We start from the raw sequence: 14247 nt of genomic DNA, 5'->3' as shown, positions 1-14247 counted from the left end.
GATAACTTGTAGAGTTGTACAAAAATAAGCATGCATTATTAAACAAATTCAACAGCATTTTATATGAAACAGCTTAAGTATTAAGTATATTGTCCTCTTCGACTTAAGACATTGCACTGTAGCTGTTACAAAAGCTAATACCTAAGCTGACTCTGTCAGAAAGCACTCTATTTCATGCATACAGTTTATTTACACTGTAAACTGGCACAGTAAAGTGATATATTCAGCCACATCTAAAAACAATATAAGTACACATAAAAAAGTACACAGACTGGCAAAGGGAATCCAAACTCCTTAAAACGTGTAAGTTACAGTGTTAACTTCAAAAACTATTGGGATTATATGCTTTAAGTGGGATGTTGTTTTTTCACAACTGCTTCACCACCTTTGAAATTCCAAGAGCACTTGAAACATACAGAACACTTCAAGGCACCTTTACCAAAACAAACTCAGGCACAGTAGTTGTCTTTCAGCACACAATAAAGTCACATTGGGCAGGCAAAGAAAAATAATTTACTGCATTTGACAATTCGAGCCCTGATAAATGAGAAAGGAGTTAAGGTCAGCAGGGTAAAAACTAGCAGTAATATTATAAAGCCAGCAAGATAAATTCTGAGAAAAAGTTAACCGACTTTTATGACAGACCTGACAGGAACAGAGTAAGATCTCCATCAACTCATTCTGCCAGAAGTAGAAGTAACAATGCAATAAAGAAAGAAAACACAGCCCCATATAATCTACATTCATATGATGTAATAAAGAATTTTTTAATTAGGCCAAAATTTAATTTTTTTTCTTTCCCATCATTGGGATTGCAATCACAATCACTGACATAGCAATCACAGAATGGTTGAGGTTGGAAGGGACCTCTGGAGGTCATCTGGGCCAACTTCCCTGCTCAAGCAGGGCCACCCAGAGCCAGTTGCCCAGGACTGTGTCCCAACAGCTTTTGAATATCTCCAAGGATGGAGGCTCCACAGCCTCCCTGGGCAACCTGTGCCAGTGCTTGGTCACCCTCACAGTGAAAAAAAAAGCATTTCCTGATGTCCAGAGGGAACCTCCTGTGTTTCAGGTTGTGCCCATTCCCTCAGGCCCTGTCACTGGGCACCACTGAAAAGAGCCTGGCTCTGTCCTCTTTCCACTCCCACTTCAGGTATGTGTACACATTGTAAGATCCCGCCTGAGCCTTCTCTTCTCCAGGCTGAGCAATCCCAGCTCTCTCAGCCTTTCCTCACAGGAGAAGTGCTCCAGTCCATCATCTTTGTGGCCATTCCTGGACTCTCTCCAGTATGTCCATGTCTCTCTCGTAGTAGGGAGCCCAGAACATGACCCAGCACTCCAGCTGTGGCCTCACCAGTGCTGAGCAAAGGGGAAGGATCACCTCCCTCGACCTGCTGCCAACACTCCTCCTGATGCAGCCCAGGATGCCATTGGCCACCTTTGCTGCAAGGGCACACTGCCAGTTCATGGTCAACTTGATGTCCACCAGGACCCTTAAGGCCTTTTCTGCAAAGCCGCTCTCCATCCAGTCAGACCCCAGTCTGTACTGGTGCATGGGGGGTTGTTCCTCCCCAGGTGCAGGACTTTGCACTTCCCCTTGTTGAACTTCAAGAGGTTCCTGCCAGCCCGTTTCTCCATCTGCCAGCTCCCTCAGCACTCATAGGTGCATTCCATCAGGGCCCATGGACTTAGGTATGTCCAGTTTACTTAAGTAATTCCTGATGTGATATTCTGAATATACTGAAGGAAAGATGTCTAAAAAAGACCAGTGTTATGTAGGCAGGTCAAAACTACCTTGACTGTCAGATATGAAAACTAATCCTAAAATATACACAAAGCACTTAACTGCTCCAAATGGAATTTTGTAGTACTTTCTGAAAAAAGCATAGGCAACACAGTTGACACGAAAGAGTGAGGAATGTTTTTTAATTCCATAAATTCGTTTTAAGATATTAATATTCAGACCTCTGTGAAAACAACCTGAAGAGATTCCATAGCACGCATTGCCAGTGAACATAATTCCTTCCTCTTGAAATACCAAAACCACGACCATTCAAATACCTTCTTCAACTGGAAGAAAAATTCCAACTCTAACAAATCACCTATGTTAAAATTATTCACGGCCTACGAAGCATAACAGCTTAGGTTTCATGGATTAATATTTCAACATTATAGAATCACAGAATCGTTTAGGTTGGAAAAGACCTTTAAGATCATCAAGTCCAACCGTTAACCTAGCGCTGCCAAGTCCACCCCTAAACCATGTCCCTAAGCACCACATCAACAGGTCTTTTAAATGCCTCCAGGGATGGGGACTCAACCACTTCCCTGGGCAGCCTGGTCCAGTGCTTGACTACCCTTTCAGTGAAGAAGTTTTTCCTAACATCCAATCTAAACCTCCTCTGGCACAACTTGAGGCCATTTCCTCTCGTCCTATCGCTTGTTACTAGGGAGAAGAGACCCACCCCCACCTCGCTACAGCCTCCTTTCAGGCAGTTGTAGAGAGCAATAAGGTCTCCCCTCAGCCTCCTCTTCTCCAGACTAAACAACCCCAGCTCCCTCAGCTGCTCCTCATAAGACTTGTGCTCCAGACCCTTCACCAGCTTCGTTGCCCTTCTCTGGACACGCTCCAGCACCTCGATGTCCTTCTTGTAGTGAGGGGCCCAAAACTGAACACAGTACTCGACGTGCAGCCTCACCAGTGCAAAGTACAGGGGCATGAATTCCTTCTAAAAAATGCTGAGACAATGTCCATTTTTTAATCCTAAAAGAGCTCATCTTCCTCTGTCAAACGGGCAAGCAGACCCTATATATGGCTATACAGCTTACCAGAGGTGCTTGTGCGAATGCTGGCATGCCTGCTTTACTGGGGGCTGGTGTAAGAGAAATAGGCATTGAAGCCTTCTGCCTACCACTCTGACAGAGGAAAAACAGGAATACAACACAGCGGCATTTCAAAGCAGACAAAACAAACAATTTTTATTTTCTTACATTTTCTTTCTGGATCAAAATTTCACATTCACTCCAGTTTGTTACTGACAGTTGTTAGTCACCAAAAAACAGAGTAAAAATGCAATAAGCATCTATCTCAAGGGTAAAGTACAGCCACAGATCATTACCATCAATTCTGGTAAAGAGAACATTATCTACTTTATATATTAGATAAAATAGAGACTAAAAAGAGATTGTCCTGCATTTAATATTAAATATGGACAATGGCTTCTTTCACCTCAACAGCAACAAAAAACACTATTAATAAGATGGTATAACATGGAATAACTTCATCCAAAGATATTAATGCTTGTATTTAGCTTAAGATTTAAAATCTAGAAGTCCAAGTCCAATTCAATCATATGTATCTATTCTTAATATTTTTCCTATTGAAAGAGTGCCATTACTGAAGAACTGTCATGTAACTAAGATCAAAGGCATGTTTGTTACTTAAACTTAACCTCCACATGATTGTGAATTCTTTATTTGCAATTTAGCTTTATTTGGTTACATTGTTATTCTTGCCAAATACACATTAAGAGCATACTAAAACTGGTAGCTCATAATTCTACTAGGATAAAGTCTTAAGAATCTAATGATAAAGTATTATTCATCCCAAAGCACTCTCACCGTTCAAATATTTTACTACTGCTAAACATGAATATTTAAACCATCAAATTATCCCCAAAGTCCTGAAACAACTAAGTAATATGTACAAGCAATCTTTCAGTATAGATGCAATATTAACAATTTAGTTCAGTAAGGGCTGTGTTATAAACCCTTCCTGCTGAAGCAGCTATTCTCTTTGCTTGCATAAGGTAGGATAACTAATGAATTTGATAATTAGAGGCTGTTAGATTTCAAAGAATACTAGCAGATTTGAACAACAGAACTAAATAAACAAGTAACTTTTCCCTTTCTTTTCCCACTTAACCTTGCTTTGTATTTTACCTTGCTATAGCTTACAAAAGGTTTCAGTGATGCTGAAAAGCCCAGATATGCTGTTTAAAATATTCAAATATTCAGCAGCTTAAAATACATATGCATCCTCAAATACAAAATTTCCAATTGGATACACCTTTCTGATCTGAATTGCAACATACAAAATACTCTTCAAACTCTACAGCAGTAATCAGAATACCTGTAATCATCTCAGATGACAGCTGCAGTGGCACATAGAAAATCAGTCTTTCCACAGAAGACCTGACCAAAAGCTGTTACCTAGCACTTTTCCCAGTGTGCTCCAAGAACTGGGTATCAGAGGCCAGACTCAAACATTAACTACAACACCAAAGCTCTTGTGGGTCTCACTAGTTTCCTGGCAAGTAATATTGCCACAGCATAACAAAGTAACTTTAAAAATAAATCGATTTCACACTTCTGCCAGTGTGGACAAAAGCCCCAAAAGTTCTTTTTAAAAAACACAAACAAACAGTTTCAGGTGTTTGACTGTTAGATGTGTCTAACCTCAGCACATAACACAGAGCCCAGTCTAAACAGGCTTACATAGGAGACATTAAAATTTCCTACAGACAAGTCTAGCTAACACTGGACTACCTCCCAAAGACATGAACAGCTCGCTTCAGTTTCAGGGCGACCTTTCACTCTCTGGAAGCACAGACTACAGGTCTCCATCTCCCAAATCTCCGAAAGTCAAGTACAGCATATCTTACAGTCACTCAGGAAAACAAATACCTGCATTAAATAAAAGTTGCATTGTCACAGTCTTGTCACTCACTCCATTCCCTCATTCCCTTCACATCACAGTACTGAGCTGAGCTAATGCAGCCACGCTTCCCAGGACCAGTCAGCTCACTTCTATAGAAGCAGCTAGAGTTCTAACTTGAGCTGTAAGATGGAACATGTCTAGTAGATGTCTAGTAGACATCCAAATTAAAAACCAAACAGTTTTTGCTTTCATTGGGGCTACTAGACTTAGTGGCCATATTAACATCATACTGTTAACATGTTAAATCCACATCATACTCCTATGAATTATACTTACTAAGTTTACTTCACATATGGAGCAGTTACTTCTACGCATATGATTTTTAAATTTATGAACATCCCTTCTCACAAAGAAAACAACATTAAACACGTATCTCAGTCAAGCTATTCTAAAGTCTTGGAATGTAACATGATGTACCAGCTTCTAGCTTAAGTACATAATTAGGTACTGCCATTGTCCTACCAAGCTTTCAAGAACATTGTAACCTCATGACCTAGGAGAAGCCTGCTAAAGTCCATATGAAACAAACCATTTTCTAAGATGATATCTGATTAATTTAAAAGTATTTTTGCCCACAAAATTTTTAGAAGGTTGGTTCAGACTGACATGATTCAGATTTGAAATTCAACTCGTTTCTAATGATCTAAATACATTCATAGCCACCTGATGCCAACTCTTTTTTGTACCAATCCTACCCTTTAGCCTACATAGCTTTTCTTTTCCCCAGTGCTTACCTCTTCTGATATATTTATAGATAGCAATCAGATCCCCTTTCAGTCTTCATTTTGCTAAGATAAACAAGCCAAGCTATTCTACTTCACTTGCGTTAATAAATTTTTCTTTGCACATTCCCACGTGGGTTCATTTTCTCTGACTAGCTATTGCCAGGGATGCACTCAGATAAAGCTTCATCAATGCCATAAACCTCGACAGTAATATTTACCTCACTACAAAACTACAGTCTCATATTTGCCTTGTTTCGTGACAAGTCACACTCACAATAAACCTAAGTACCAGTCTCTAGTTTTACTCCTTCTTCATCACTTCCAACTAAAATGAGAAAACAGCAGTTCTATTATTAGCACACATCAAATGCACAAATTTTTTTTGCATTCATCAGATCTCCTAACTTTGCATTACCAATGAGCTCTACCAGCACAGTCCCACCCATACCAAGGTCATTAATGAAGATACTAAACCAAGTTCAAACATGACACTGGTCCATCCTTTAGAAATGTCCTTATTAAGCCTCCAATAGCCCAATGGCTGTGCTGCAGTTTATTTTATAGCTTGTCCCTTCTCCACCTTACATTTCCCCCAATAAGCTCTTTTACCTGCAACTTAATAATTAGTTTTGCAGATACCTTTGCATCAAATAATCAATATTCAGATCATGGACCAGACCCTCCTGGAAGATATGGCAAAATGTATGGAAGACAGGGAGTTAATTAGAGACAGCCAACATGGTTTCACCAAGGGCAAATCGTGCCTGACTAACCTAGTGGCCTTCTACGATGGAGTGACTGCATCAGTGGACAAGGGAAGAGCTACGGATGTCATCTATCTGGACTTCTGCAACACCTTTGATATGGTCCCCCACAACATTCTTACCTCTAAATTGGAGAGATACGGGTTTGATGGATAAGGAATTGGCTGGGTGGCTGCATCCAAAGAGTTGCAGTCAATGGCTCAGTGTCCCAGTGAAAACCAGTAACGAGTGGTGTTCCTCAAGGGTCCATACTGGGACCAGTACTATTTAGTATCTTCATCAATGACACAGTGAGATTAAGTGCACCCTCGGCAAGTTTGCAGATGACACCACGCTGAGTGGTGATGTTGATTTGCTTGAGGGAAGGGATGTCATTCAGAGGGACCTTGACAGGTTTGAAGGGTGGGCCCATGCAAACCTCATGAAGTTCAACAAGGCCAAGCGTAAGGTCCTGCACCTGGGTCAGGGCAATCCCCAATATCAATACAGACTGGGGGACAAATGGATTGAGAGCAGCCCTGTAGAGAAGGATGTGGGGATATCGGTAGATGAAAAACTGAACATGACCCGGCAATGTGCGCTTGCAGCCCAGAAAGCCAATCGCATCCTGGGCTGCATAAATAGAAGCGTGGCCAGCAGGTCAAGGGAGGTGATTCTGCCCCTCTACTCCACTCTCATGAAAGACCCCACCTGGAGCACTGCATGCAGCCCTGGGACCCCCAGTACAAGACAGACATGGAACTGTTAGAGTGGGCTCCAGAGAAGGGCCACAAAAATAGCCAGAGGGCTGGAGCACCTCTCCTGTGAAGAAAGGCTAAGATAGTTGGGGTTGCTCAGCCTGGAGAAGAGAAGGCTCCAGAGAGACCTGATTGTGGCCATTCAATATATAAAGGGGGCTTATAAGAAAGATGAAGACTCTTTACCAGGGCCTGTAGTGACAGGACAAGGGGCAATGCAGTTAAACTGAAAGAGGGTAGGTTTAGATTGGACATAAGGAAGAAATTGTTTATGATGAGGGTGGTGAGACACTGGGACAGGTTGCCCAGAGAAGTGGTGGATGCCACATCCCCGGAAGTGTTCAAGGTCAGGTTGGATGGGGCCTTGCACAACCTGATCTAGCAAAAGACGTCCCTGCCCACAGGAGGGGAGTTGGACTAGGTGATCTTTAAAGGTCCCTTCCAACCCAAACCATTCTATGATTCTATGAAATAATGTAATGGCATCCAGTAAATCTAGTGGTAAGATCAGATTTTGTTTGGTGGATGCGCACAGAAGAGATGGGAGAAAAAAAAAAAAAAAAAAAAAAAAAAAGAGACACGGATAGAGAGAGAAGAAGGTCTCAGACCAGACTGGCACATTCTACCCAGGACACTCATGCTGCAGGTTATTCCACGTTCCATTTATCTCCATGTCTTTAATTATTCTTTCCTCTAAGGCTTTGCATACTATCGAGGTCAGACCTATTCAAGCATTGGAGTGTCAAATTAAGAATTACTCCACATGAGACCACATTTTGAGAAACACAGGAGGGAAAAACTCTGATGTGACTATCTTTTTAAAATTCAGGCAAACTATTATTTTTCTTTTTCTTTTCTTCCTTATTCACGTTATTAAAGACCAAACACCTGAAGTCCTATACCAGGATAATATCTAGAAAACTGTCTTAACTCTCAAGACCTTGTTCATATAGAAGTAAACTGAAAATATTTATTTTCATTTACATAACCATGTATTTCTAAATACTTTCAAGCCATAAAATGAAATGTGACATCTACATTGCCAAATACTTTATAATGCAATGAAATAACTGTATACAATACAAAAAAAGCCACTAAAAGGCAAGAGAAGCTAAAGAGGCTAAGATCTCTATGCAGCAGATAAAGTCTTACTACCTTCAGGAAAACAAAGTTACTAAAATTCTAACTTGTGTTTTGCATTTTTATTTTCCATAATATCACACCAGAAATTATCTTAGTAGAGTCATTTTGCTGATTTTTTTTTTTTTTTGAAGAAATTAGCTTATACACACTTATCTGGCTCATCTGACAATAAAAGCTTCGTAATTTGACAACTTTCACACTGGAAAATGTAATACTTATCTAATTAGTCAGTGATTTTTTTTTCCCTGCTTTACACACAGCAAGTTCTCTCCAGCAGCCTTTTCCAACTTGAATTTATGGCTTGTAAACTGAGCATGTAATAACCCCTTAACGACTGATGGTCACAAAGATCTGGTTAACAAACATCTCCCAAAGACAAAGTTGGTCAGAAAGTAAAACATATTCACAAACCACAGTCAAGCCGAAACAGGAACAATTTATAATACCACAATGGGCAATCGGTGCACTAAATATTCAGACCTATTAACTGATGCATAAAACAGCCCCTCTTGTTCATGGTAAGTTTCTACTTTTCAGCTTGGCCTTGAACAATGGTACAGTGTTCATGCATAATACCGTATTTTTTACAGTATTAATGATTTATTACAGTGATTTACAACACTTGTTTAGGCTATCAACAAGCAGAACGAGTAGGCATGTCACATGTAAAGATGAAGCTTTTATACCAATGACTACACTAGAAGTACAAGACAGTGAGGTTTGGACAGTGTTTCTGTTTAGCGAAGATGCAATAAAAAGTAAGAGAGAGTCCTACAAACTGCAGGTAAAGGACAAAAGTTTCAAGTCTTCACTGCTGTACATCTCTATCATCACAGGAAATCTTCCATTATTGAATCTTAAAACAAATGGCCAACTAGATCTGCCAAAACATAATCTAACACCTATAATATGCCTGACTTCACAGATCAATACAATTCCTTTTTATTAGTCAGTTTTAAATGCAGTCTAACAGCGTGGTAGAGACTTCTGTATTAACATATCATCACCTCATAAGCAACACCCAGTAAAAAAAAAAAAGTCTTCCTTTCTCTTCCTCAATACATTCCCACCAATCCTTCTGTGTCTCTGTTTTCATTAAAACCTATCATTAAAAAAAATTTTAAAATACTAACAAATATTACATTTGAGCCAGGAAACAATGGATAGAAGTACAGATATGTAGGAAGAATAAACAATTCCAGGAATCCTTCTTGGATTTAAAAAACCAAAGAAGTCAAATACTACTTGTTGAATACTGAGTCATTCTATTGGATGTTCAGTTCTTGTCATTACACAATACTCAGCCAGCAAAAATATTAACTTAAATGGAATCATTTCAAAGTATCAAAAAGCCACAACTGTGTTAGTAATCACTTACAACCAGTTTTTCCCCTCTGCACTCCCATTGTTTAGTTTCAAAAATGTTCTTGAATTGACAGGAAAATTGACATCCCAATTGCCTTTTTTTTTAACCTATCTTAGAAAGCTGGGACATCACAAATTCGCTGGTACTTTGAATAGAGTGAAAACAGGTGTAAAATTTGACATAATCAAGACACACACAAATAAGGCAGCAAGATCACATTTGAGGACTTCAAACCCTGCCTACACTAAAAGATATCCTGGGCCAATTCTGGCAACAGACCTTGAGGGCAGGGGATGGATTTAACATTGAGCTATTTTTACCTTTAAATTCCACCTTCTCGGTTTGCAGCAACACATAGCCTGTGGCTTTCAATGTTACCAATAGCAGTGTAATGATTACAAAATAATCTACAGCAATATTTTTGTATTATTTAAAAGGTCATTGAAATCTGCATTTCAGAATGAGCTGTAATACTTAAGTGAAGTGCTCCCTACCTCACCTGGAAAGAGTCATTTGAATGTATACCAGCTGATAGCTGATTTTATACACTAACAATCCTAGATGATGAATAAGATTAATAACCAGAAATTAAACATCATCTGTTATACTGATTTCTCCCAGTAACTCAAACCATCAAAGCGAAAATTAATTGCACGCAGACATGCTCAAAAGTTGATTTAGTCTGCTTACTTGCTGACTTATTTCTAGCCTTGAGGTAATAACAAAAAAAAAAAAAGGGAAAAGTGTGCCTCATTATTTTGAGATGTTTACAAAGGTAACGTAAATAGATTTCATACACTTGTAAGCAAGAACTTCAATAAAGGATATAAATTTAGAATATTCAGACATCTTTATAATGTCTGACTATTGCTAGTCAGACACCTCGGGATCACATGAAATTCAAATTCTGAACACTGTCTACTAATCTTCCAAGGCTCATCAAATCAACTAGTGTTGATTTTCAATTAGGCGTTGCAGAAGCATGTCTTATGACTGATTTAAAGATCTGGCGAAGGTTTTTAAAAAAGGACCACCACCCAAGACCAACTTAAATACACATTACTTATAATTGCAAAATTGGCTTCTTTGACTTAAGGGAGACCGAGTTTCCATAAAAATGCTAGAAATCTTTGAACTGAAAACTTCAAGTGCTGCTATTTAACTACACAACTGTTTAAAAAAATGATTTAAAAAAAGTAATTAGCCACAAGGAACCAATTCCAGATTACCATAATCTTCACTAAACTAGAGATACAGACAATGATTATATGCATGAGTCACATGAAAGACCCAATAAGAAGCAGAAGATGTTCCACCTTCCAAATCAGATGCTTTTAAGTGTCTCATGTTTCAATTCTTCCTATCCAGTCCTAAACAAATCCAAACAACTTCAGATTTAAGAAGCTAAACAAAATACATTAGACTAAAATACAGAAGAAAGCTAACCTACAGGAGTAATATGGCTGAAGACCTGGATACAGGAACCACGAGGCAAATTCTCAATGCATCATATTGAATCTCTGAAAGCAGTATTATGTAGTATATCAACTGCCTCTTAGTTTCACCACTTTTAAGTACAATTTTTCCCCCGTCACATTTGCACAACACTCTAAAAAGTACTTATTTGTTCTGTGGTTTTCCTTAGGTATTCCTGATGGTTCCAGAATCCAAAAGAAACCTAGCTATCGCAGAAGCAGAGGGAATTAGTCATGACCCAAAACGCTATTAATGACTGAAATTTCAAGGAATGCAAAGTACTACAAAAACAGGATTCTAATCTTTCAGTCACCAAGGGAAATATGTGATGTGCTAGCCACCATGGGACATGTTCCTTAGACCTCCCCCTGAATTATGAGGAATAAAATTCAGGATAAATGTATTACAGACCTTATTTTTGCTGATCAAGTAAAGCAGATTTAAAAAAAAAAAAAAAAAAAAAAAGATAGTTTCATCAGGCAATGATGAATTTACAGCCTTGTCAACAACTTATCTTAAGATAAGTCCTATGTGCTTTTTAATTTAAATCATTGTTTCCATAGGGGCATACTAACACACTTCACTATTACCCTGAAGGTCAGCAAATCCATTATAAGTTCCTGAGACAAGAAAGCCAACAAAATTATTTGTCCAATTCAGATGTTTAGACTTAAACTGGATCTCTGTTACATACACATCAACAGTATTAAGTCAATAATAATAACAGGTAATTGTCCCAATAAAATAACTTTGAATAACCAGCTGCACTGAAAAAATACAACTTTGTTTTAAAAAAAAAAGTATATATGATTTTCCTACACTAAGTTACACTTATTCTGAGTCATACATTCTCTTACTAACCAATTACTTTCAGAAAGATAACACTCAGAATTCCCCTCTGCCAATATTGTATTCTTCAATGCAGTACTTTAGAACTGAATTAGTTTGTGGCCCACAAACCTTTTGAAACGCCTCAGAATAATAAGCAGTTAGAAAATATTTATTCAGAGTGCACTCGATGCTCTCTCAATAGATAGCTCTTTCTATAGCGTATTACTGTAATAATACAGTAATAGAGAGTGCTTTCCATGGAGTATTAAGACTGCAGTCTCATTATGCTTCAGATTTTGTTTTTGCTTAGTCTGCTCTACAGAAATTTTCCTAATATATGCATTAGCCTGAAACCAAAGTTTATGCCTAAAGAATACACATTTCATGCTCTAAGTACGTAAACACACAGCACAATAAAGATCACTGACTGACAATGGCTTCATACAGGCAGAATTTCTAATGTAGTATTTATTCTATATTCCCTGTATCAACACTTTGTTTCATATCACATAAATACAGCTTCCAGCTTGAAGACAGCTCAACACTGAAAGCTTTGAATTAGATACAGTAGCTTTTTAACTTGAAAAGAAAAAAAAAATCATGCATTTTCCTTCAACCTGTTCCTGCAATAAGAATACAGTGTATTGAAATCCAAGCGCAGCCAGACCTGGCAGCATTTTAACAACAAAAAACAGAAGTGAAAAAGATAGTTCCTATGGTTTTGACTCTGTCTATGAATGTGCAATTTAAAATTTTTAAAATTGAAGCTATCAAGAAATGAATATGTGTGATCAGACAGATTTTGGTTTTTAATTGATTTGATGAATCAACAAAACAAGCATAGTTTGTTAAACATCTCTTTGCTAAACCAGACTTAAGCTTTATTTCTAAAAGCCAGGCCAGCCAAAGGTATTTTTGGGGAATACAGTGTTCTTCTCTAATATAAACATTGATTTGTTCTAGTTGTCCATTTAAAGATTTTTACAACATCATAAATTCCACTCTGTCCCTCTAAAACAATGAAAAATGAGTCTACTAAAAATGGAAAATAAAACAGAAACGCTTATAGGATTAGGCAAGCACATGTGCTGACACTAGTCACAAAATTTAAAACGTAAGTTCAGATAACATTAACAGCTTTAAAAAAAAAAAAAAATCTAATACTGCTGATTCTAAACCTGAAATGTCCTGAGATTTTTCTCAATGCCCCTTATGGGTATAAAATATAATCACAGGATACTACTGAAAACTATTTATTCTATCGTGCTTTTCCTTATGCCCTTACCTTTCAAAGCTCACTCATCTCTGGAAGAGCCTTCATTTTCACAACTATCTAATTTATTAGGAGAGAAACCCCCCCCCCATGATAACAGCACTAACGGGGCCCTATTTTGACAGAAGCGTGTCATGCCGGTCACAGTCATGCGGTCGGCACGCAATACCCAAATACACAGAAACTTCCGAAATGCACACGTTTCCTTCCCTCATTCCCAAGAAAGGAGTGAGCTGCCTGTTTACGTACCGAGAACCTGCCTGAAACATGACAACTCGGGGGACAGGGCGGGGAGTCATTTGCCAGGCCAGCGGGCCAGGCTGCACCGGGGAGAGGGTGCGAGCGCCTGCACATCGCCTACCCGCGCACCCCTGGAGTGATGGTGCGAAACCGCGGCGGCCCCCGCGGGGGCCAGGGCCGGGCTGTGAGACAGGCGGCCCTCCAGGGCGCGGGAGGGGGGACAGGCCAGACGTGAGGTGGCCTGGTGAAGCGAGTCCTCCCCCCTGCTCCCCTCGCGCGGCGGGAAGGCTTCGCTCCCCCGCTTCGCGGCCCCTGCTACCCGCTACAGCCAGAGCGAGCCCTCACGGAGGGGGACCGGCGGCCACGCAGACCCCCGCGGCCGCAGAAATGACAAGAGAGCGACTCCCGCGCCCCGCTACTCCGGGGCCGGGCCTCCCGAGCGGAGCGGAACGGTGACACGGCAGCGGGGGGACGCGCGGGGGCAGGGGGCGGACGGGCGCACCGGCGGGGGCGGGAGGGGGGCGGCCGGCCCCCGAGCGCCGCGCCCGGCAGAGCGGGAGGCGGGCGGGCAACCGCCGGGGGCCGGGCCGCGGCGCTGCCGGAGCCGCGGACACGCTCTCCAGCCCCCGCGGGATCCCAAGATGGCGGCGGCCGAGCCCGTTCACCGGCTCGGCGGCGCCCCCCCCCACCCCGCCCCCCGGCGGACCCGGGCGGGCAGGGCCCGGCACCGCGGCCCGGGGTGGGGGAACCAAGGCGCCTGGAGGCGACCCAGCGCCGAGGCGAACCGGGACACCCCGCCGGGCCGGGCCGCCCCGCTGCCCTCCTCCCCCCCGCGCCCGGCTCCCCCTCACCTTTGAATTTGAGGTCGGTGGGCGGATCGAGCACCAGGATCTGCTCGTGCTTTGCCAGAGCCCCGGCGGCCGCCATCTCGCTCGCTCGCTCCGGCGGGAGGCGGAGTGGGGGGAGGAGGGG

General features: G+C 41.0%; 1 protein-coding gene across 1 annotated transcript in view; it reads right to left on the bottom strand.

Annotated features, from left to right (window-relative positions):
* VAPA (VAMP associated protein A) overlaps positions 1-14247 on the bottom strand; it is a 33256-nt gene extending 19009 nt beyond the window's left edge. Inside the window, exon 1 of the mRNA XM_082316940.1 lies at positions 14127-14247. Coding sequence (XP_082173066.1) covers positions 14127-14202 — 76 coding nt within the window. The 5' untranslated portion in view covers positions 14203-14247. The remainder of the gene's footprint in view (positions 1-14126) is intronic.

This window comes from Platalea leucorodia, assembly GCF_965183815.1.
Source record: "Platalea leucorodia genome assembly, chromosome: 1".
In the NCBI taxonomy this organism is placed as follows: domain Eukaryota; kingdom Metazoa; phylum Chordata; class Aves; order Pelecaniformes; family Threskiornithidae; genus Platalea; species Platalea leucorodia.
Note: the sequence above shows the minus strand (reverse complement) of the source record. Positions and strands in the feature narration are given on the sequence as shown.